Raw genomic sequence first — 16,201 nt, 5'->3', positions numbered from 1 at the left:
GTTGTCTGTTGGGATATCACTTTCCAGGGCAAAAAGTGTCCTGTAGGAGGACCTGTGCCATGTGGGAATAACTGAACTTTAAATGTGCAGCTTAGGAGTCATCAAACAGTTTTTATTCCCCAATTTGGGGGCTGTATCTGCAGATGCAGAGGAAAAAGATAAGAAAAATGTAGTTTAGATGTGAAGTGTTCAAAGCGTGACTGTCTTTTGATCTCACTTCAAAGGGGATGTGTTGACTCTTTTCCTGGGCTGCCTGAGCCTTTGGAATGGGGCTGGGGGCACACCCACAGCTCTTTCTGCCAGCTGGACTTTGGGAGAAATGGGGTACATGTTTTTGGCAAGGATATAAAATCCCTGTCCTCCCTTCTGTTCCCCTTGGCAAATTTTTGTGAAATAATGAGGCTCCAAGTCTGTTTTGTCAGTTTTATGTTGTTGGGGTTTTTTTATTATTTTATTTCAGAATATTGGTCATTGCCCATGTGATGAGGTACCTTACACTGAGAAAGGCAAAGGCCTTTTTATTGCTGTCATGGCTGAATTTATTACTTTAGAACTTCTCAAGGGTGAAGTTTGGCTTTTACTGTGAATGGCCCCTTGGAATGACACCAGGTCCCATTCAGCATCCTGGAATGATGCTGGTGCAATCTAAAAATAGGCAAGAGAGGAATAAGCCTGGATGTTGCTGAAATGATTATACAGTTTAATTTGTGAGCAGGGAGCAGGTTAATTTATTGTCTTATGTTATCTGAGCAGCTGCTTCAGTGATCTCAGTGTCCCTTTCAGCTTGTTATGACCCCCTTGCTCACTCCCCTGTCACCACTTGCCATTTGAAATGTTTTTAGGCTGAAAAAACCTCTTTGATGTCACACTGACATCACACGTTTGTCTCGTGTTCTCAGGAGCCCTGGACTTCGAACATATCGAGGAACAAGCTGAGGGGATCTTTGGAGGAAGGAAAGTATCTCTTCACAGGTGCTCATCGAGGGGCAGCTCCGAGTCCCCAGGCTGCAGGGCTCCCAGGGAGTGGAAATTCCAGTCCAGAGGGAGATGGTGGCTGGGGAGAGCTTGAAAACAGCTGCCACAGTTACTCAGGCTCCATTTTCTTAAAATGACTTTGATGCAGTTCAAAGTAGGGTCCAGTTGGATTAAAAATAACAGATCAGGGATACAGGGGTCCTTCAGCCAGAAGAGTCATTGCGGGAGGGCTCCACTTAATGGGTAAAAGCCAGGGTGGAGAATTAGGGCATCTTAAGCTCAGTGCTGCAGTAAAATCTTACTTAGGTGGAAGAGTTTGTGCAGGCAAGGATTGGCAAAACTGTAAATTGGGTAATGCAAGCTGAGTGGACCCTGAGCAGTGAGATTCTGGAATAGCCTCCCTCTTAACAGCACACCAAAAACCCTGTCTTGAGATCGCATTTGATTTGATAAATTTCCTCCTTACTTAAAAGTAAGAAAAGAGGTTTTCCTCCTGTTAAGTGGATTAAGAACCTGCTGGCATACTCAGTCTAATGTGCCAGTTAACTCCTCCACTCTGTTTTCAGTGAGGAGAACACACCTCTGGATTTGGATGATCACGGTGGCAGAACATTTCTCCGAGTTCTGTTGCACTTAACCATGCATGATTACCCTCCCCTGGTGTCTGGAGCACTGCAGCTCCTCTTCAGGCACTTCAGCCAGAGACAAGAAGTCCTTCAAGCTTTCAAGCAGGTATGTGTGAGTTCCAAGAGTTATTCCTCATCTGAATGTGTGTATTGCAGCTAAAAACAACCCCTTTTTGTGCAACTAATGGATTGCATTCATGTAAGGTTCAACTGCTTGTTACCAGCCAAGATGTTGACAACTACAAGCAGATCAAACAAGACTTGGACCAGCTGAGGTCAATAGTGGAGAAGTCGGAGCTGTGGGTGTACAAAGGCCAAGGTCCTGACGAGGCCATGGACAGTGTGCCAGGTGAAAACGAGCACAAGAAGAAAGAGGTAATTAGGCTGTGTTTGTGCAGATTCCCCTGTGGGTATTTTGAGGGGGTGGCTGTGTTCAGAACTGTGGCAGAAGCCCATCTTCCCAGCACGCTGAGCAGCCTGGTGAGGCTGGCTGTGTATTTTTAGGTTAAGGCAAGAGAAAGGGGAGAACTTGAGCTGGTTGATACCAAGTGGAGACTGCTCAGGATTAGCAGCCACTGAAGTGTCACCCTTAGGGTCTTAACAGAGCTGGTTTGGGTTGGCTCTGACTCCACAGTTCTGTCCTTCCAGCACTGAGCGATCACATGGGATTTGTCCAGTTAAAAGCACCTCAAGTAAGGTAAGGGCAGAGCTGTGAACTGCTCAGGTGATGCCTTTTCAGTCATGCCACTGATAAATGACAGAAGAGAACTGTGCTTTATCTGTGCCTGATAATCCAGGACTTTCCTGACATGCACATCTGACTTGGAACTCATTAAACACATTTTGCCTCCGTATAATTTGCAGTCAAATAGACAAGACTGGGTGAGGGAATCCAAGAAACAGTCCCTTGGTTATGAACATTCATTGTTGGAAGTAAAGACAAGTAATTTACTTGTTGCTTTTCTTGTGCAGGTCCTGAGAGGCATTTCTTAGTCTGTGTGCAGTGACAGTTTAATAATAGTTGAGAGGAAGAGAAGTAAGGACTTTTTTTTGGGGGGGAGACTTGATTAGAGACAGAATGTGACAACCAAAGGAAAGGACAGGAAGTTGCTGTCTCTGCAATCATCCCACCCTCACCTTATTTTGTGTTATAGAGGTCAGTGTGACTTGACAAGATAATTGTATGTATTTTTGTGAGACTGTCAGAGCTGGAGGATGACAGTCCTTCCCAGGAGGAGAGCGGGCGCTGTCCTAGAACGGTAATTTTAGCCTTCGTGAAGGCAGTAGTATAAGCTACTAATAAATTGTCTGATTTTATCCTCAGGAAGGTCACAGCAAGTCCCAAAAGCCTGAAAGTACTAGCAGCTACAACTACCGGGTAGTAAAAGAGGTAAAACTTTGCTTCTTGATAGTTCCCTGGCAGTGTAAATGAGTAACAGAGCTCTGGAGAGCTGCAGGCAGAGGGAGGCACCCAGGACAGTCTGAGTCACTGTGCCATTGTGGAAACTATTTGCTGAGTAATAACATATCCCAGCTTGAATGGGAAGCCAGGATATAATAAGCACGACGTGTGTACTCTTTCCTTGAGGATGGATTAGTGAGAAACGCGAGGTTTTGCTGCTGTTTCAATGGTAACACAATATTTTCATTGTTAAAGACTACAAAGGCAGGAGGCAGGGGGAGAAGCCATTTAGTTTGCCCTGGTCCTGAGTACCTGGCACTCAAACCCGCTTTGCTGTTGGAATTTAATTTAGGAAACACCAGACTGAGAGTGTGTGTTGGTGCTGGTGTGGTGTGAGCTGCAGGCCTGTGTGTGGAGCCTGTGGTGGGTTCTGCAGGAGCATAGAATCACAGAGCATCCAGAGCTGGAAGGGACCCACAAGGATCATCCAAGTCCACCAGCCTTAGTCAGATGCCATGGATGGAGCCTGGGCCATGAGGAGCTGCCTGGAGCCGCTCTGCTCCGCACAGAGGAGTTTCTCCCCGTTGCTGCTCTCTGGGACCTGGCATTCTGTGAAGGAACAGCCAGGCTCTGGGCTCTAAAGCCAGTCTCTCTGCAGATCCTGCTGCGGCTCAGCAAGCTCTGTGTGCAGGAAGGGGCCTCGGTGAGGAAGAGCCGGAAGCAGCAGCAGCGACTCCTGCGGAACATGGGAGCCCACGCCGTGGTGCTGGAGCTGCTGCAGATCCCCTACGAGAAGGTGGGGCTCCTCTGCTGGCTCCTTGCTTTGGGTCCCGTTGGCAGGCTTTTAATGCCTCCTCTGAATCTTGGATATGTTGGAATGTATTGGATCCACAGGGGCTGGTTTATATGGTCTCACAGTCTGTAAAATATCCATACTTTGGGGAGCTTGGACAAGCTCTGTTTGTGTGAAGTCTTTAACATACAGTTATGCACTATTTCCTGAAGAAGTATTTGTCTGCCACAGCTCAGAGTAAGACCAAGGCTCAACTGGGAGCTTTTCATGGGAGGCATGTGCTGCCTTGGAGTTGAGCTGTGGAAGCAAGACCCGGTTGTTGCTACCAGGCAGCTGCATGCCCACCATCCTGGGAACACCAGAGTGCCTGGTCCCCAGGGGATTTGTCAGGTCTGTCCAGTAGTTAAACACAGACCCCCTCAGTTGCAGAGTCCCAAACTCCCCCCTCAGAAATGAATAAATACCAACTGGCCCGCCAGGTCAGGGCTCAGTAATGAGCCCTGTCAGATGCCACATGTTATCACAGTGCAGTGTGGAGCCCACTGGGACTGGTTTGGAGCCCACTGGGTCTGGGTTGTGTCTGGTTGGAGCCTGCACAGTCCCATGTTGTGCTGATGCAGCACAGCCCAAGTTCATCCTGTTGGCTGCCCATTAGTCACAGGTGACAGGTACTTATCAGTGCAGAGGTGACAAGTTTCCTGATCACTCTGCTGTCCTCTGTTCCAAACTCCACAGGTTTCTGAGAACCAGTAATTCTGGACAGTAGCTTTGATTAATGTTAAGTCTCATGGTTTCTTGCTTCATACTTTGCTAAAAAATGGGCAGCAAAGACACTCTCCAACATCTTGTCTTCTTTCTGTCCTGTACATGTGAATGTGCATTGGACAGGCAGCGTGGAAGGGGTTTCACCCTTGGAAATATATGAAATTCCTTAAAAGTAAAAACAGACTCTGATTTTCCAAACTGCATCTTCTGCCATCGGTGGGTTGGGGATCCACACTGACGTCAGAGGAGAGGCACCAGTTCCTCAGCAGTGCTTGGAAGTGTGCAAGCAGTGTGCAGGTTCCAGTAAATATAAATTGGGCTGAACTGGTGCAGTGACAACTTTCCATGTCTCCCTTGCCATGAGCTGCCCATCTGTCTGTGCAGTGGAACGTGGCAGAGTTCCTGGGCAGCCCCGAGGTGATGATGTGTGGCTTGGCCAACGTGCCGGGATGTTCAGAAGTGACTAAAGCACGTTGCTGGCAGGCCTGGCCATGGAGTAGGCAGTTTTAGGGAATAAACTACTGTAATTTCTATTATGGACTTCGTTTTTGATGCTCTTTAGAACTGTGGAACGGGCCAAACTCATCCCGAGCGTCTGTGAGCTGGGTGGAGGTTTGTTTTCCTTCGGGGTGTGAGGGACGTGACAGTTCCTTTGCAGAGCTGGAGCTGTGGCTCGTCCAGTGCTCACCTGAAAGTGAACCTTTGGAGTCCTTTTAACTCCCTCTTGTTTGTCATGCAACCCCAGGCTGAAGACACGAGGATGCAGGAGATAATGAAGCTTGCACACGAGTTTTTGCAGAACTTCTGCGCTGGGAACCAACAGAATCAGGCCTTGCTGCACAAGCACATAAACCTGTTCCTTAACCCAGGGGTAAGAATAACCTCAGGCCATGATTTATTTTTTGTTCTAGCAAGGAAAGGGACTGGGTTGTCCTTGGTGAAGCCTCAGGGGCTGTTCTGATGCAAGATTGGTTGAAGAGGTCACATTTTGTTTTCATTCTGAAGCCTCAAAGGTTGGCAAGATGTTTGTTTAGGGCCATTTCAGTGTAGAGAGTTCAAGAGGCTGAGGTGGAGTGAAAAACAGGCTGAGATAGGAGCTGGGGTGTTGAAAGATGAGGTCCAGAAATGTTCCTCCAGCCCTGTGCCCTGCAGGAGCGTTGGCTTTACCCTGACCTCTGGGGGGGCCCGGTGGGTTGTTTATTTTCTGATTGCTTTCTTCCCTTCATCCCCTAGATTCTGGAAGCAGTGACAATGCAGCACATTTTCATGAACAACTTCCAGCTCTGCAGCGAGATCAACGAGCGCGTCGTTCAGCACTTCGTCCACTGCATCGAAACCCACGGCAGGAACGTTCAGTACATCAAGTTCCTGCAGACAATCGTCAAGGCAGAGGGGAAGTTCATTAAGAAATGCCAGGATATGGTAATGGCTGAGGTGAGAGCTGCAGGGATTTGCAGGGTCTGAACAGAAGTTTTCACACAGCAGTTGGTGAACATGACAAATTGATCCTCTCGCTTCGGGGACTGCCAAGAACCTGACAGTGAGCTCTCACCATGCAAAAAGAGCAAACAGCTCCCAGAAAGCTCAGGCTTTTTGTGACCAAAAGCTTTCTGAGCTCTTGACTCATAGGTGTAACGAGGGGTTGATAATTAATGGCACAAGTTACTTCCCAGCACGTGTGCACAGCAGCACATGGGTGGGATTATGAAGCAGGGGTGCCTTTCTCTAGCAAAATTGGCTTGAAGAGAATTAGTTTAATTTCAAGATCACTAATGCAGAAGGAGAATTTTACCATGATAGTGTTTTGATGGGAATTCTTTATAGCATTCTAGAATGGTTTGGGCTGGAAGGGACCTTAAAGCCCATCCAGTCCCACCCTCTGCCATGGGCAAGGACACCTTCCACTCTCCCAGGCTGCTCAGAACTGGCCTTGGATACTTCCAGGGATGGGGCAGCCACAGCTTCTCTGGGCACCCTGTGCCAGGGCCTCCCCACCCATACTTTTCCTGTCTTTCAGTTTGAAGCCATTCCCCCTTGTCCTGTCACTCCAGGCCCTTGTAAATAATCTTAGCAAGATGTACTTACTCAGCTGTTAAAGTGCTGAAGGTGGAAAAGATGAGGGTGTTCCTTAGGTGTGTGGGTAACTGGGGAATTGGAGTGGCAGGGTAGAAGGGAGAGGTAAGAGAAGGGTGACTAAGTGCCTCTAAGTGGGATATTGGATGTGATCCATGATGGTGTATTTACACATCTGATGGGATATTTGGCCTCCTCAGCAGGGGGAGCCCCAGGATCAGATTTGTGAAATCTGGCTTTTGTGCATCAATCCTGGTAGATTGATGGAAAATCTTCCAGAATTTGTTGTTCAGCTTGAAAGCAGCTTTGTGAGCTTCTCAGCACACAGCTGAGTTTGTGGGGTGGTCAGCAGTGCTGAGCAGAGGGGGCTGCCTGAGAGGTTTCCTCCTGCCTTTTATCCTGCTGTTTTTCCCAAACCCTGGGGGAGGACAGCCCTGGACCCCTCCTGCTCAGCAGTGCCCAACCTGGGGCAGGTCTCACTTTGCTCGTTCTCCTTCCTTTCCTGGAGTTCCAGGAGGTCTGAGCTGCTCTGAAATCGTGGCCAGCAGGGTGTCAGATGTGAAGCTGATGTAAATCTCCAGTGTGTGACTTAAGGTGTGACTTTGTGCCTTGGAAGGTGGATGGTGTTTGCTCAGAAGGGTGGAAGGAGTGAGCCCTGAGCCCTCCCATCCCTGTGCCCCAGGGCAGTTCTCTGACCAGAGCTGCCCACAGCTGCATTAAAAAGTCAACTGAGGCAACAGGACATGAAATAAAAAAGCACAATGGAAAGTCAGAAGTTTGTTGGCACAACTTCTGTCTAAGCAGGCAGCTGGACTGGCTTTGAACTTCTCCAGCAGTTCAGAAGTGGTAAATTCTTTAGGAGAAAATGTCCTGCTCGTGTCCTGTCTCCCGTGAAGGCAGCACGGGAGCAGTGCCCAGCTGACCTGGGGGCTGTGCTCCTTTTGAGTGTCTGAGGAGCAGCTCATGGGCATTTGCAGCCCCAGAGTAGGGGGATGCCGTGGGGAGATCCCAGGCTTTGCTCTGCTGATGGAATGTTCTCCGTCCTTGGCAGCTGGTGAACGCAGGAGAAGATGTGCTGGTGTTCTACAACGACAGAGCCTCCTTCCAGACCCTGGTGCAGATGATGAGGTCAGAGAGGGATCGGATGGACGAGAACAGCCCCCTGATGTACCACATCCACCTGGTGGAGCTGCTGGCTGTGTGCACTGAGGGCAAAAACGTCTACACAGAGATCAAGTGCAACTCCCTCCTCCCCCTGGATGACATTGTGAGGGTGGTGACCCATGAGGATTGCATTCCTGAGGTGAGGGCTGATAGAACTGGCCTGTTTCTATTTGAAATGTGCTGATTTGGGGTGAGAGAGGTTTGATATTGCTGAGTCTGGCCTGGGAAGGGGGTGGTGCAGGTGGGCAGTGAGCTGGGAAACTGGATTCCTTCCCTGCTTCTGCTGTCAGCACCCCCAGTCAATCTGGATAGTGAAGTTAAATCCTTTTATATTACTCCTTAGCCATAAAATAGGAATGTGATGCTGTACTTGGTTATTTTATAAGGTTCTTGAGGCAGAGAGGTTTGTGGATGTGCTGCTAACCTTGAACAGATGGTTCTGCAGGTCTGGAAATTATTATGATGCTGACGTTTGGTCTGCAGTTATCCTGGAGGTTTTTTATTGGATGGTGTCTTGCTATTCATGGCATTAAATTTCACCAGTGGTTAAATAAAAGGAAGTGGAATTCCAGATTATTTACGTAGCAGTTTTAATGTGACATTATATTCATCCATACCACCATTCAGCTTTTTATGCTTTATTAATTTTTTCCTCTGCTTTTAGGTCAAAATAGCCTACATCAACTTCTTGAACCACTGCTACGTGGACACAGAAGTAGAAATGAAAGAGATTTACACCAGTAATCACATGTGGAAGCTGTTTGAGAACTTCCTGGTTGACATCTGTCGGGTAATGTGTCTGTACCAAGGAACTGAATTCAGAAAGCTCAAAAGAGCCTATTTAATATACAACAGTAAGAATAAAACATACCAGTGCATCAAGGCAATAAGCTCCCTGAATTCTGTGTTCCTGTAAATTTATGTGTGCCTTCTTTGCCTTATGCCTGTGGATTCCATTAGTCATATTCCATGGCACACATTAATATTTTCCTTTTTAAAAGAAAAAAACCAACCAAACCAGAGCTCAGTGAAGCCCCACACCCTGCTTCTTTGTCCAGTGCCTTTTCTGTCCTGCCACCTGGTTTGCTTATTCTGGCCAGGATTGCTGAGCTCCTTCCTGAGCGACATTTTTTGGCAGGTCAGGACAGATTTTTTCCAAGCCTGGCATTTATTCGGCCCTGTGGCTTTTTGCCTGGGATTCCAAGTATTTCCCCATACGAAAGCATTACACCTCAGTGCTCCCTACCCTTCCCTTGCTCTCCTCCAAGGCAGTGTGGTTCTCTCCCTCCCCCTGAAGGTGCTCTGTGCCAGCACATTGTACCAGGGACACCCTTGGCTTTGCCCTTGTGGGTGCTGGAGGCCCAGAGCTCCAGTGTCACAAACACCACCATGGCAGGGAACTGCTGGGACTGGAATAATGGGAAGCCAGGAATTCCAGCTGTAAGGGTGGTTGATCTGCCTTGGTGAGCTGCTGCTGAGCTGAGGGTGGTTTGTCCTGCAGGCCTGTAACAACACCAGCGACAGGAAACACGCAGATTCCATCCTGGAGAAGTACGTGACGGAGATCGTGATGAGCATTGTCACCACCTTCTTCAGCTCCCCCTTCTCTGACCAGAGCACAACCCTGCAGGTAGGAAAATGCAGAGACAGAAAAGGGAAAACATGCTGCCAAGGCAGTTCTGTTCATTCCACTCGGGCGCCGTTTACCAGGTCAAAAGAAACACGTGTTGTGATGGGGGAACAAGTATTTGACTGTTCCTTGTGACCTTTTGCTGGAGAAATGGAAAGATTTGTAGATCAGAGTACAAATTCTTCTAGAGAAGTTGAAGTGTTGCTCTGCTTCATCAGTGGATTCAGCTCTGTGCTACCAACACCACACAGGCCATTTGGAGAGAGTTTGTGTGTCACAGAATCACAGAATGGTTTGGGTTGGAAGGGACCTTCAGGATCATCCAGGTCCAACCCTGTGCCGTGGGCAGGGACACCTTCCACTAGACTAGGTTGCCCCAAGCTTTGGTGGCAAACTTTCCAGGCTTTGGAAAATGTCTGGAGGAGTGTTGCATTACAGAGCATGCCGAGATGATTGATTAAAGAAAGACTATTTCTATAAAATCTGCTAATTTCCCTTAAAAACATTCAAAAAGGATCCAGAAGCTCTAGTTGTCTCGCTAATCTGAGTGGTTTTTTCCCTTGTTCAAGAGTTGGGGAAATGTGAAGGAGGAGCTTGGAACTCTTGTGCAGTGGCAGAAGGCAGAGATTTCCACAGCACAACAGCAGTGTCAGGATGTGGCCTTAATATTTGTGTTTGCACAGAGATAATATTGTTCTTTTATTCATAAATAACTTGCTGGGAGGAGTGTGGGTGGAGTGGGCAGGTGCCTGGCAGCTCTGGCACAAGTTTGAGAGGGGTAGTTGTTGAAACTTGGTGCAACCTGGTCGTGCCAAAGGCAGATGTTTGCAGTGCAAACTGCAGGTTTTATGGAATCCCGGAATGGTTTGGATTGGGAGGGACCTTAAAGCCCATCCAGTTCCACCCCCTGCCATGGGCAGGGACACCTTCCACTAGTCGAGGTTGCTCCAACCTGACCTTGGACACTTCCAGGGATGGGGCAGCCACAGCTTCTCTGGGCAGCCTGTGCCAGTGTTTTGCCACCCTGGGAACTCTTCTCCAAGTGTTGAGGCTGAGCAGCCTCCTTAGGGCTGTCTCTCCCCTCACCCAGGCCTGAGCAGTGCAGCAGCTGATGTGCTCCTTGTGTGATTTCAGCTGCTGTTGTGTATCACCCTCATTTGTTGGAACTTAATCAAAGAAATGAGAAATCAAGATCATTAACCTTGTCCTTGGGGCTTTGCCCTTCTCTCTTCCCTCTGTACCATATACCTGGGCTGTCCTGCTCTGAGTTGTCTTCTCTGAGCATACAGCATTTGAATACTCTTTTTGCCATCCTGTTTTAGCCATCTGTTAATGTTCTATCAGCAGTTTTTCCTTAGCTTCTCAATCTCCCCCTCTGTCTAGCAGGATGAAGTCACTCAGTTCACCTCTTTTCCTATCTCACTTGATAGATGTCTCTTGTCCTAGATTCATCTTTCTTCTACATCTCAAAGTCAAAAGTTGTTTCTCTCCCTTTTTTGCCTGTCTCTTGCCTACCCCCAGGGATCCTAACACCTGAGGTGGACAGTTGGACCACCTGGCTGGTGTCCATCCCTGCTCCAGGTGGGATTTTCCCTCCCACCTGAGATGCTGCAGCCCCTCTGCCCGATCTGTGCCATGTCCCCAGAGGTGAGGGATGTGGCCCCTCTGCTTTGGGCCAGTCCCTCCCTGTCCTTTCTGCTGTTCCTTGTCATCCTGTTCTTTCCTGTGCAAGCCTCCTCTTGTCTCCTGCTCCTTCATGTCATGGCTTGACTGAAATTGTACCTCCCTTGAGCCAGGGCCAGCCTTGCTCGTTGAAGGAACACCTTGTACATGTCATGCTGTTCAAAGCATATAAAATTAGGAGAACATAAATGTCTTTTCAGGGAACAGCTGCCCAAAACTCCTCTTTAACAAGCCCTGTTTCACCTGTTTGCCTCTTGAGGCTGCTGCTGCCCAAGGCTTTCCTTCCCAAGTGGAGTTGGAGACACGAGGAACGTGGAGTAAATTTCCTGTTTGATTTATTGACCTAGTTTAGGCAAATGAAACATCTTGGAGGCTTTTTAAGACCAAAAAGTCTTTAAGCCTGAACTGAAAGCAGTATGTGGGTGGTTTACATCTAAACATGCAGGTATTTTCAGGGCCCTTGGTGAATGCTGCTGTCTGCCATGGTTTTGGTGTTTGACTTAATTCCAGAAAGGATAATAGGTCTTTGCCCCTTAGCAGTTTTTGGGGTTTGAATTTTTGTTCTCCTTTTGTACCTTTCATAATGGTGTTTGATTAATTGATCTAATGGATTTAATTATCTAATAGATTTCTCTTTTTCCTCTAACTCCACTTCTTTCTTATTAACAGGAATTACTGTTGGCCAGAATAAAAGAGGTATTTTTTCACTGGTTCCTAAGTCTTGTGGTCTTTGCACTGTGGTGTAGTTCCCTTAGCTGATAGAAGCATTCCATAGCTATTAGGCACGGGGACATGGTGTATTCCCTTCAGTTTGAAATATTTAAAATACTCTTTCCTCTACAGGTAAAATAAATTGTTCTGTTAGGTAATCACTGTACAAAACCAAACACGGAATTTTGGTCACTGTTTTTGGGCTGGTGCAAAGATGAAAGAACATGGGCATGTGTGTGTTGGAGCAGCTCAGCTGTGTGTGGTGGGAGATCACCTGCTGAAATTCAGGGCTGAGAACCACACCTCGATTTTGGCTGGTCTGTAGCATTTGCCACTAACTACTACCTGTGTTCCAAATAACACACACACAGCTGGTTCCTTAGTAAATTAGATACCAGGTAATAATGCTTGAAATGATGAGTTTTCAACTCTGGAGCTGTGCTGTCGTGGAGCCAGGTCCCATTTCCCTGTGGACTCTTGAGTCAGCTGCTGGTCAGTGCTAAAACAAGGATCTCTGTGTGCCAGGGTTGCTGATAGCCCTGATTAAACAGATGAAGGTGGCTGCTTATTTCCTTTGCTTAGTCAAGCCTCAATTACCGAGGCTTTATGCTGTAGAAGCTCCTGTTTCATGTTTCCCTTCCAGCACTGGTTCCCACCCTTCCCACCCAGTTGTGATCGTGTCGTAGGTTCGCTGGCTACAACCTGGAGCTGCCCAGCAAGTGGCTGCAGACCAGTTGGGAGTGCCTGGTGTGCAGAGAGTGCCAGCTGGAACTGGGAACTGGGGTCCCCTCGAGGTGGTGCTGCCCCATCTCAGCAGGGTGGGGTTGACTCTCTCTGCCCTTGTGTTGCAGACTCGCCAGCCCGTGTTCGTGCAGCTGCTGCAGGGGGTGTTCAGGGTGTACCACTGCAACTGGCTGATGCCCAGCCAGAAGGCCTCTGTGGAGAGCTGCATTCGGGTCCTCTCAGATGTAGGTAAGAAGTGGACGTGAGCAGAACTAACTGCTCAGATGTGGTCATCCAGAACTTGCTGCTTTCACGTCGTCCTTCCATGAAGAAAGTGCAGTTTCCTTCCCCCAGGTGTCACCTGTGGATAAGTCGTGGCCCAGGTGTAAAGAGCCAGGGTTATGTTGATAAATGGTCGTGGTTGAGCAATAGGTGGTGTGACTGTCACATGAAGTGCTCTCTCTGTTCAGCCTCCAAACTCTGCAGCAGGGAGATAATTTTGTGCCGCTCCTCCCCGTGATTTGCTCCACTTTTAGTATCAAGAGGAGTAAGTTGTACTGGATATGAGGCCAGGTTCTGTTGGATGGGTGTACACGTGTGCCAGCACGAGCTGTTGGGAGTGTGTGTGTAGGGACAGATTCCTCCTCCCACACTTGAGAGACAGTAAACAGCTCTGAGGTGTGAAAGCCTTTAACCACAGTCCTGCACAGGTCTGACCCACTGCACAGGGACCGAGCACTGCCTGGGTTAAAATGCACTCAGAGAATCATGGATTCATTAAGGTTTGGAAAAGACCTCTGAGATCACCAGGTCCAGCTGTCAACCAGCACCACCACCATGTTCACCCTAAACCATGTCCTCAAGTGCCACACCCAGGTGTTTTTTGAACCCTTCCAGGAGTGGTGACTCCATCACCTCCCTGGGCAGCCCGTTCCGATGCTTGACAAACCTTTCCATGAAAAACTTCTCCCTGATATCTAATCTAAACCTGCCCCTAGTACAAGTTGAGGCCATTTCCTTTCTCCCTCTCTAGGAGAGATTGTAGAAGGAAGGAGTTTGTAGAAGGAATTGCAGGTAGAGGTTTGTCTTGTTCTCGTGTGGGTTCACGGGCTGAAGGTCTCAGTTCTCACTGACTTCGCTTGTTGCAGCCAAAAGCCGAGCGATTGCAATTCCTGTGGACTTGGACAGCCAGGTGAACAATCTGTTCCTGAAGTCCCATAACATTGTGCAGAAGACTGCCATGAACTGGAGGATGACTGCCAGGAACGCTGCCCGCAGGGACTCGGTGCTCGCTGCCTCCAGGGACTACCGCAACATCATCGAGAGGCTGCAGGTGCTGACACAACCCTTCCCCTGGGAGAACACTGCCTCTCCTTCAGGATAACCATTAAACAATAAAACTGAAAGTCTCATCTGACCAAACCCTGAGGCCTTTCATTTATTCAGGCAGGATGGGCCTCATTGTCCTGTCCCTCTTCTTGTAAGATTCTTGTCCTTCCCTCGTTTGTGAGATTAACTTGGCTGTAACTGTGTGTGTGTGATGTTTGCTGTATTCCAGGACATCGTGTCAGCCCTGGAGGATCGCCTGCGTCCCCTCGTGCAGGCAGAGCTCTCAGTGCTGGTAGATGTGCTGCACAGGCCTGAGCTGCTCTTCCCAGAGAACACGGATGCCAGGAGGAAATGTGAAAGTGGAGGTTTCATTTGCAAGTAAGTTGTCTTGGGACTCCGGCTTGTTGGGAGGATTTTTGTTGTATTTTGCTTTTCCCCAATTTTCCTGTACCCTGTGGAACAGGGCCCTCGTGTCCAGCTTGGTAAACACTTGATATGCTTAGAAACACTTGTAAAACACAGTATTTTGTGATGTGTTAAATGCAGTTTGTCCTTGGAGGGGGAAAAGTTGCCTGTGGGAATAGGGGAAGACTGTTTGATGTGCTGTCACAGCTAATGCTTAAAAATACTTGTTTACTGCAGGATACAAATGCCATGAGCAGTGGTATAAATGAGTTCAGCTTTGAGCTGATCCCAGTTATTTGATACCTGCCCTCACCCCAGTAATGTTTGTGAGGTGCTTGGGGAGTACATCAGGATCAGTTGTTACCATGTGCATCACCCACAGTTAGAGGGAAGGAAAGGAAAAGGTTACAGGGTTATTCAGAGGGCAATTTGAGCAGATCCAGCTTCTCTGATCACCTCCTGGCAGGGTGGGTTATGCACAGAGTTTATGGAAACTAAGTACTAAGTCCCAAGTGCTGGGTGGGATGGATTTTGGGTTGCGCTGTCCAAGACACTCAATATGTATTTTATCCAAGCTGTTATATGTGATACAGTTTTCTTACTGTTAAATGGTTGTTCTAGAGGACCATCAGGTCCTGAATCCCACTGATTCCTTGCTGCCTGTAGTCACAGGGTGTTTTTGGCTCTCCTCCTGCCCAGGGACTTCACAGCTTCCCTGGTAGCTGGTCAGATGTTGAGAGAATGCTCCCAAAGTGGTTGTGTAATGCTATGATAAAAAAACTTGTTTGCAGCATAAACCAGTTAAGATAACCATGCATATCTTACCCCACTTTTAGAATATTAGCACTAACCTGAGCTGTGGTTGATTGCTTTTTTCAGGTTAATTAAGCACACAAAACAGCTGCTGGAGGAGAATGAGGAGAAACTGTGTATTAAGGTATTACAGACGCTCAGGGAAATGATGACCAAAGATAGAGGCTATGGAGAAAAGGTAATGTGTTTATGGTCCATCACTCTGTGTTAAACACTGTCTTTGTTCAGTAAAGGAAAATAAAATTCCTGCTCTTTTCAGCTGTTTTGTGAGTGTAAGCACTTCTGGGCTGGAGCAGGAACAAAACATTTTTAGTCAACTAATACCTTTCAAATCATATTTGAAGTTAAACTTGTTTCTGTTGCTTTTCTACTTGAGCCTGGCAAGTTTAGGTCTAATTCCTGCAGTTGCTGGCAATCCAAAAAATCAATTCTGTTACCTTTCTATGAAGGATGTAACCTCTTTATCTGCTTTCTGGGTCTAGGTGGCTCTTTACCGGGTCTTGTAACCTTACAACAAGAGAGGGTATTTTGTAATTCATTTTAATTTGTAAACAGCTGAGTAATCTTGTTGTGAATTATAGATGGAAACTATCTGTACACCCACCCGTTCTTTTTTCTTTCCCTTTCCTGCATACAACTCCTTTGGTTGAGAAGAACATTCTTCTGTTTGCACAGACCTGTTCTTTATTTACATCAGAAAAGTGTGTATGCACCCATATGTTTGTGTATCTAGACATTGCTACAGTCAGCTGAGACTGGGAATTGGAGATTATCTCGTGGAATTCTAATCAGCTGAGGTTCTTGCCATGCCACAGAGTAGGTACAGGGGAATACACCCTCCAGTGAAGGTGCTGGGAGCAAGTGGGAGTGGGGGAAGCAGCGATGTGGGAGGACACTCACTGCACCCAGAGCAGGTGCTGTTCGTGTCCAGTTCTGCTGTGCAGTTGGGGTTGGAGTTGTTGCCTAGTGCTTGATTTACAGCAAAAAAAAAGGGTGAAAACTTCAGAGATTAGAGTTTTACAACAGCAATAACCGTTTGCGGCAGCCTGAGGGAGGGAGATGCTCTGCAGGCAGAGGAACCTGCAGCGTCCTGGCCAGCTGGGATGTCC

The 16,201-nt window shown here is 47.8% G+C and overlaps 1 protein-coding gene across 1 annotated transcript in view; it reads left to right on the top strand.

Moving 5' to 3' along the window:
* The window catches only part of ITPR1 (inositol 1,4,5-trisphosphate receptor type 1), a 157,062-nt gene that overhangs the window by 68,426 nt on the left and 72,435 nt on the right, over nt 1-16,201 (top strand). The window contains exons 20-33 of the mRNA XM_017827044.1: nt 887-954; nt 1,542-1,707; nt 1,806-1,976; nt 2,926-2,991; nt 3,662-3,799; nt 5,307-5,432; nt 5,795-5,995; nt 7,686-7,937; nt 8,463-8,588; nt 9,300-9,428; nt 12,674-12,794; nt 13,694-13,878; nt 14,104-14,252; nt 15,159-15,270. Coding sequence (XP_017682533.1) covers nt 887-954; nt 1,542-1,707; nt 1,806-1,976; nt 2,926-2,991; nt 3,662-3,799; nt 5,307-5,432; nt 5,795-5,995; nt 7,686-7,937; nt 8,463-8,588; nt 9,300-9,428; nt 12,674-12,794; nt 13,694-13,878; nt 14,104-14,252; nt 15,159-15,270 — 2,010 coding nt within the window. The remainder of the gene's footprint in view (nt 1-886; nt 955-1,541; nt 1,708-1,805; nt 1,977-2,925; nt 2,992-3,661; nt 3,800-5,306; nt 5,433-5,794; nt 5,996-7,685; nt 7,938-8,462; nt 8,589-9,299; nt 9,429-12,673; nt 12,795-13,693; nt 13,879-14,103; nt 14,253-15,158; nt 15,271-16,201) is intronic.

The sequence above is a fragment of the Lepidothrix coronata genome, unplaced genomic scaffold (assembly GCF_001604755.1).
Source record: "Lepidothrix coronata isolate B3197 unplaced genomic scaffold, Lepidothrix_coronata-1.0 Scaffold134, whole genome shotgun sequence".
NCBI lineage: Eukaryota > Metazoa > Chordata > Aves > Passeriformes > Pipridae > Lepidothrix > Lepidothrix coronata.
This window is presented reverse-complemented; position numbering and strand designations above follow the sequence as displayed.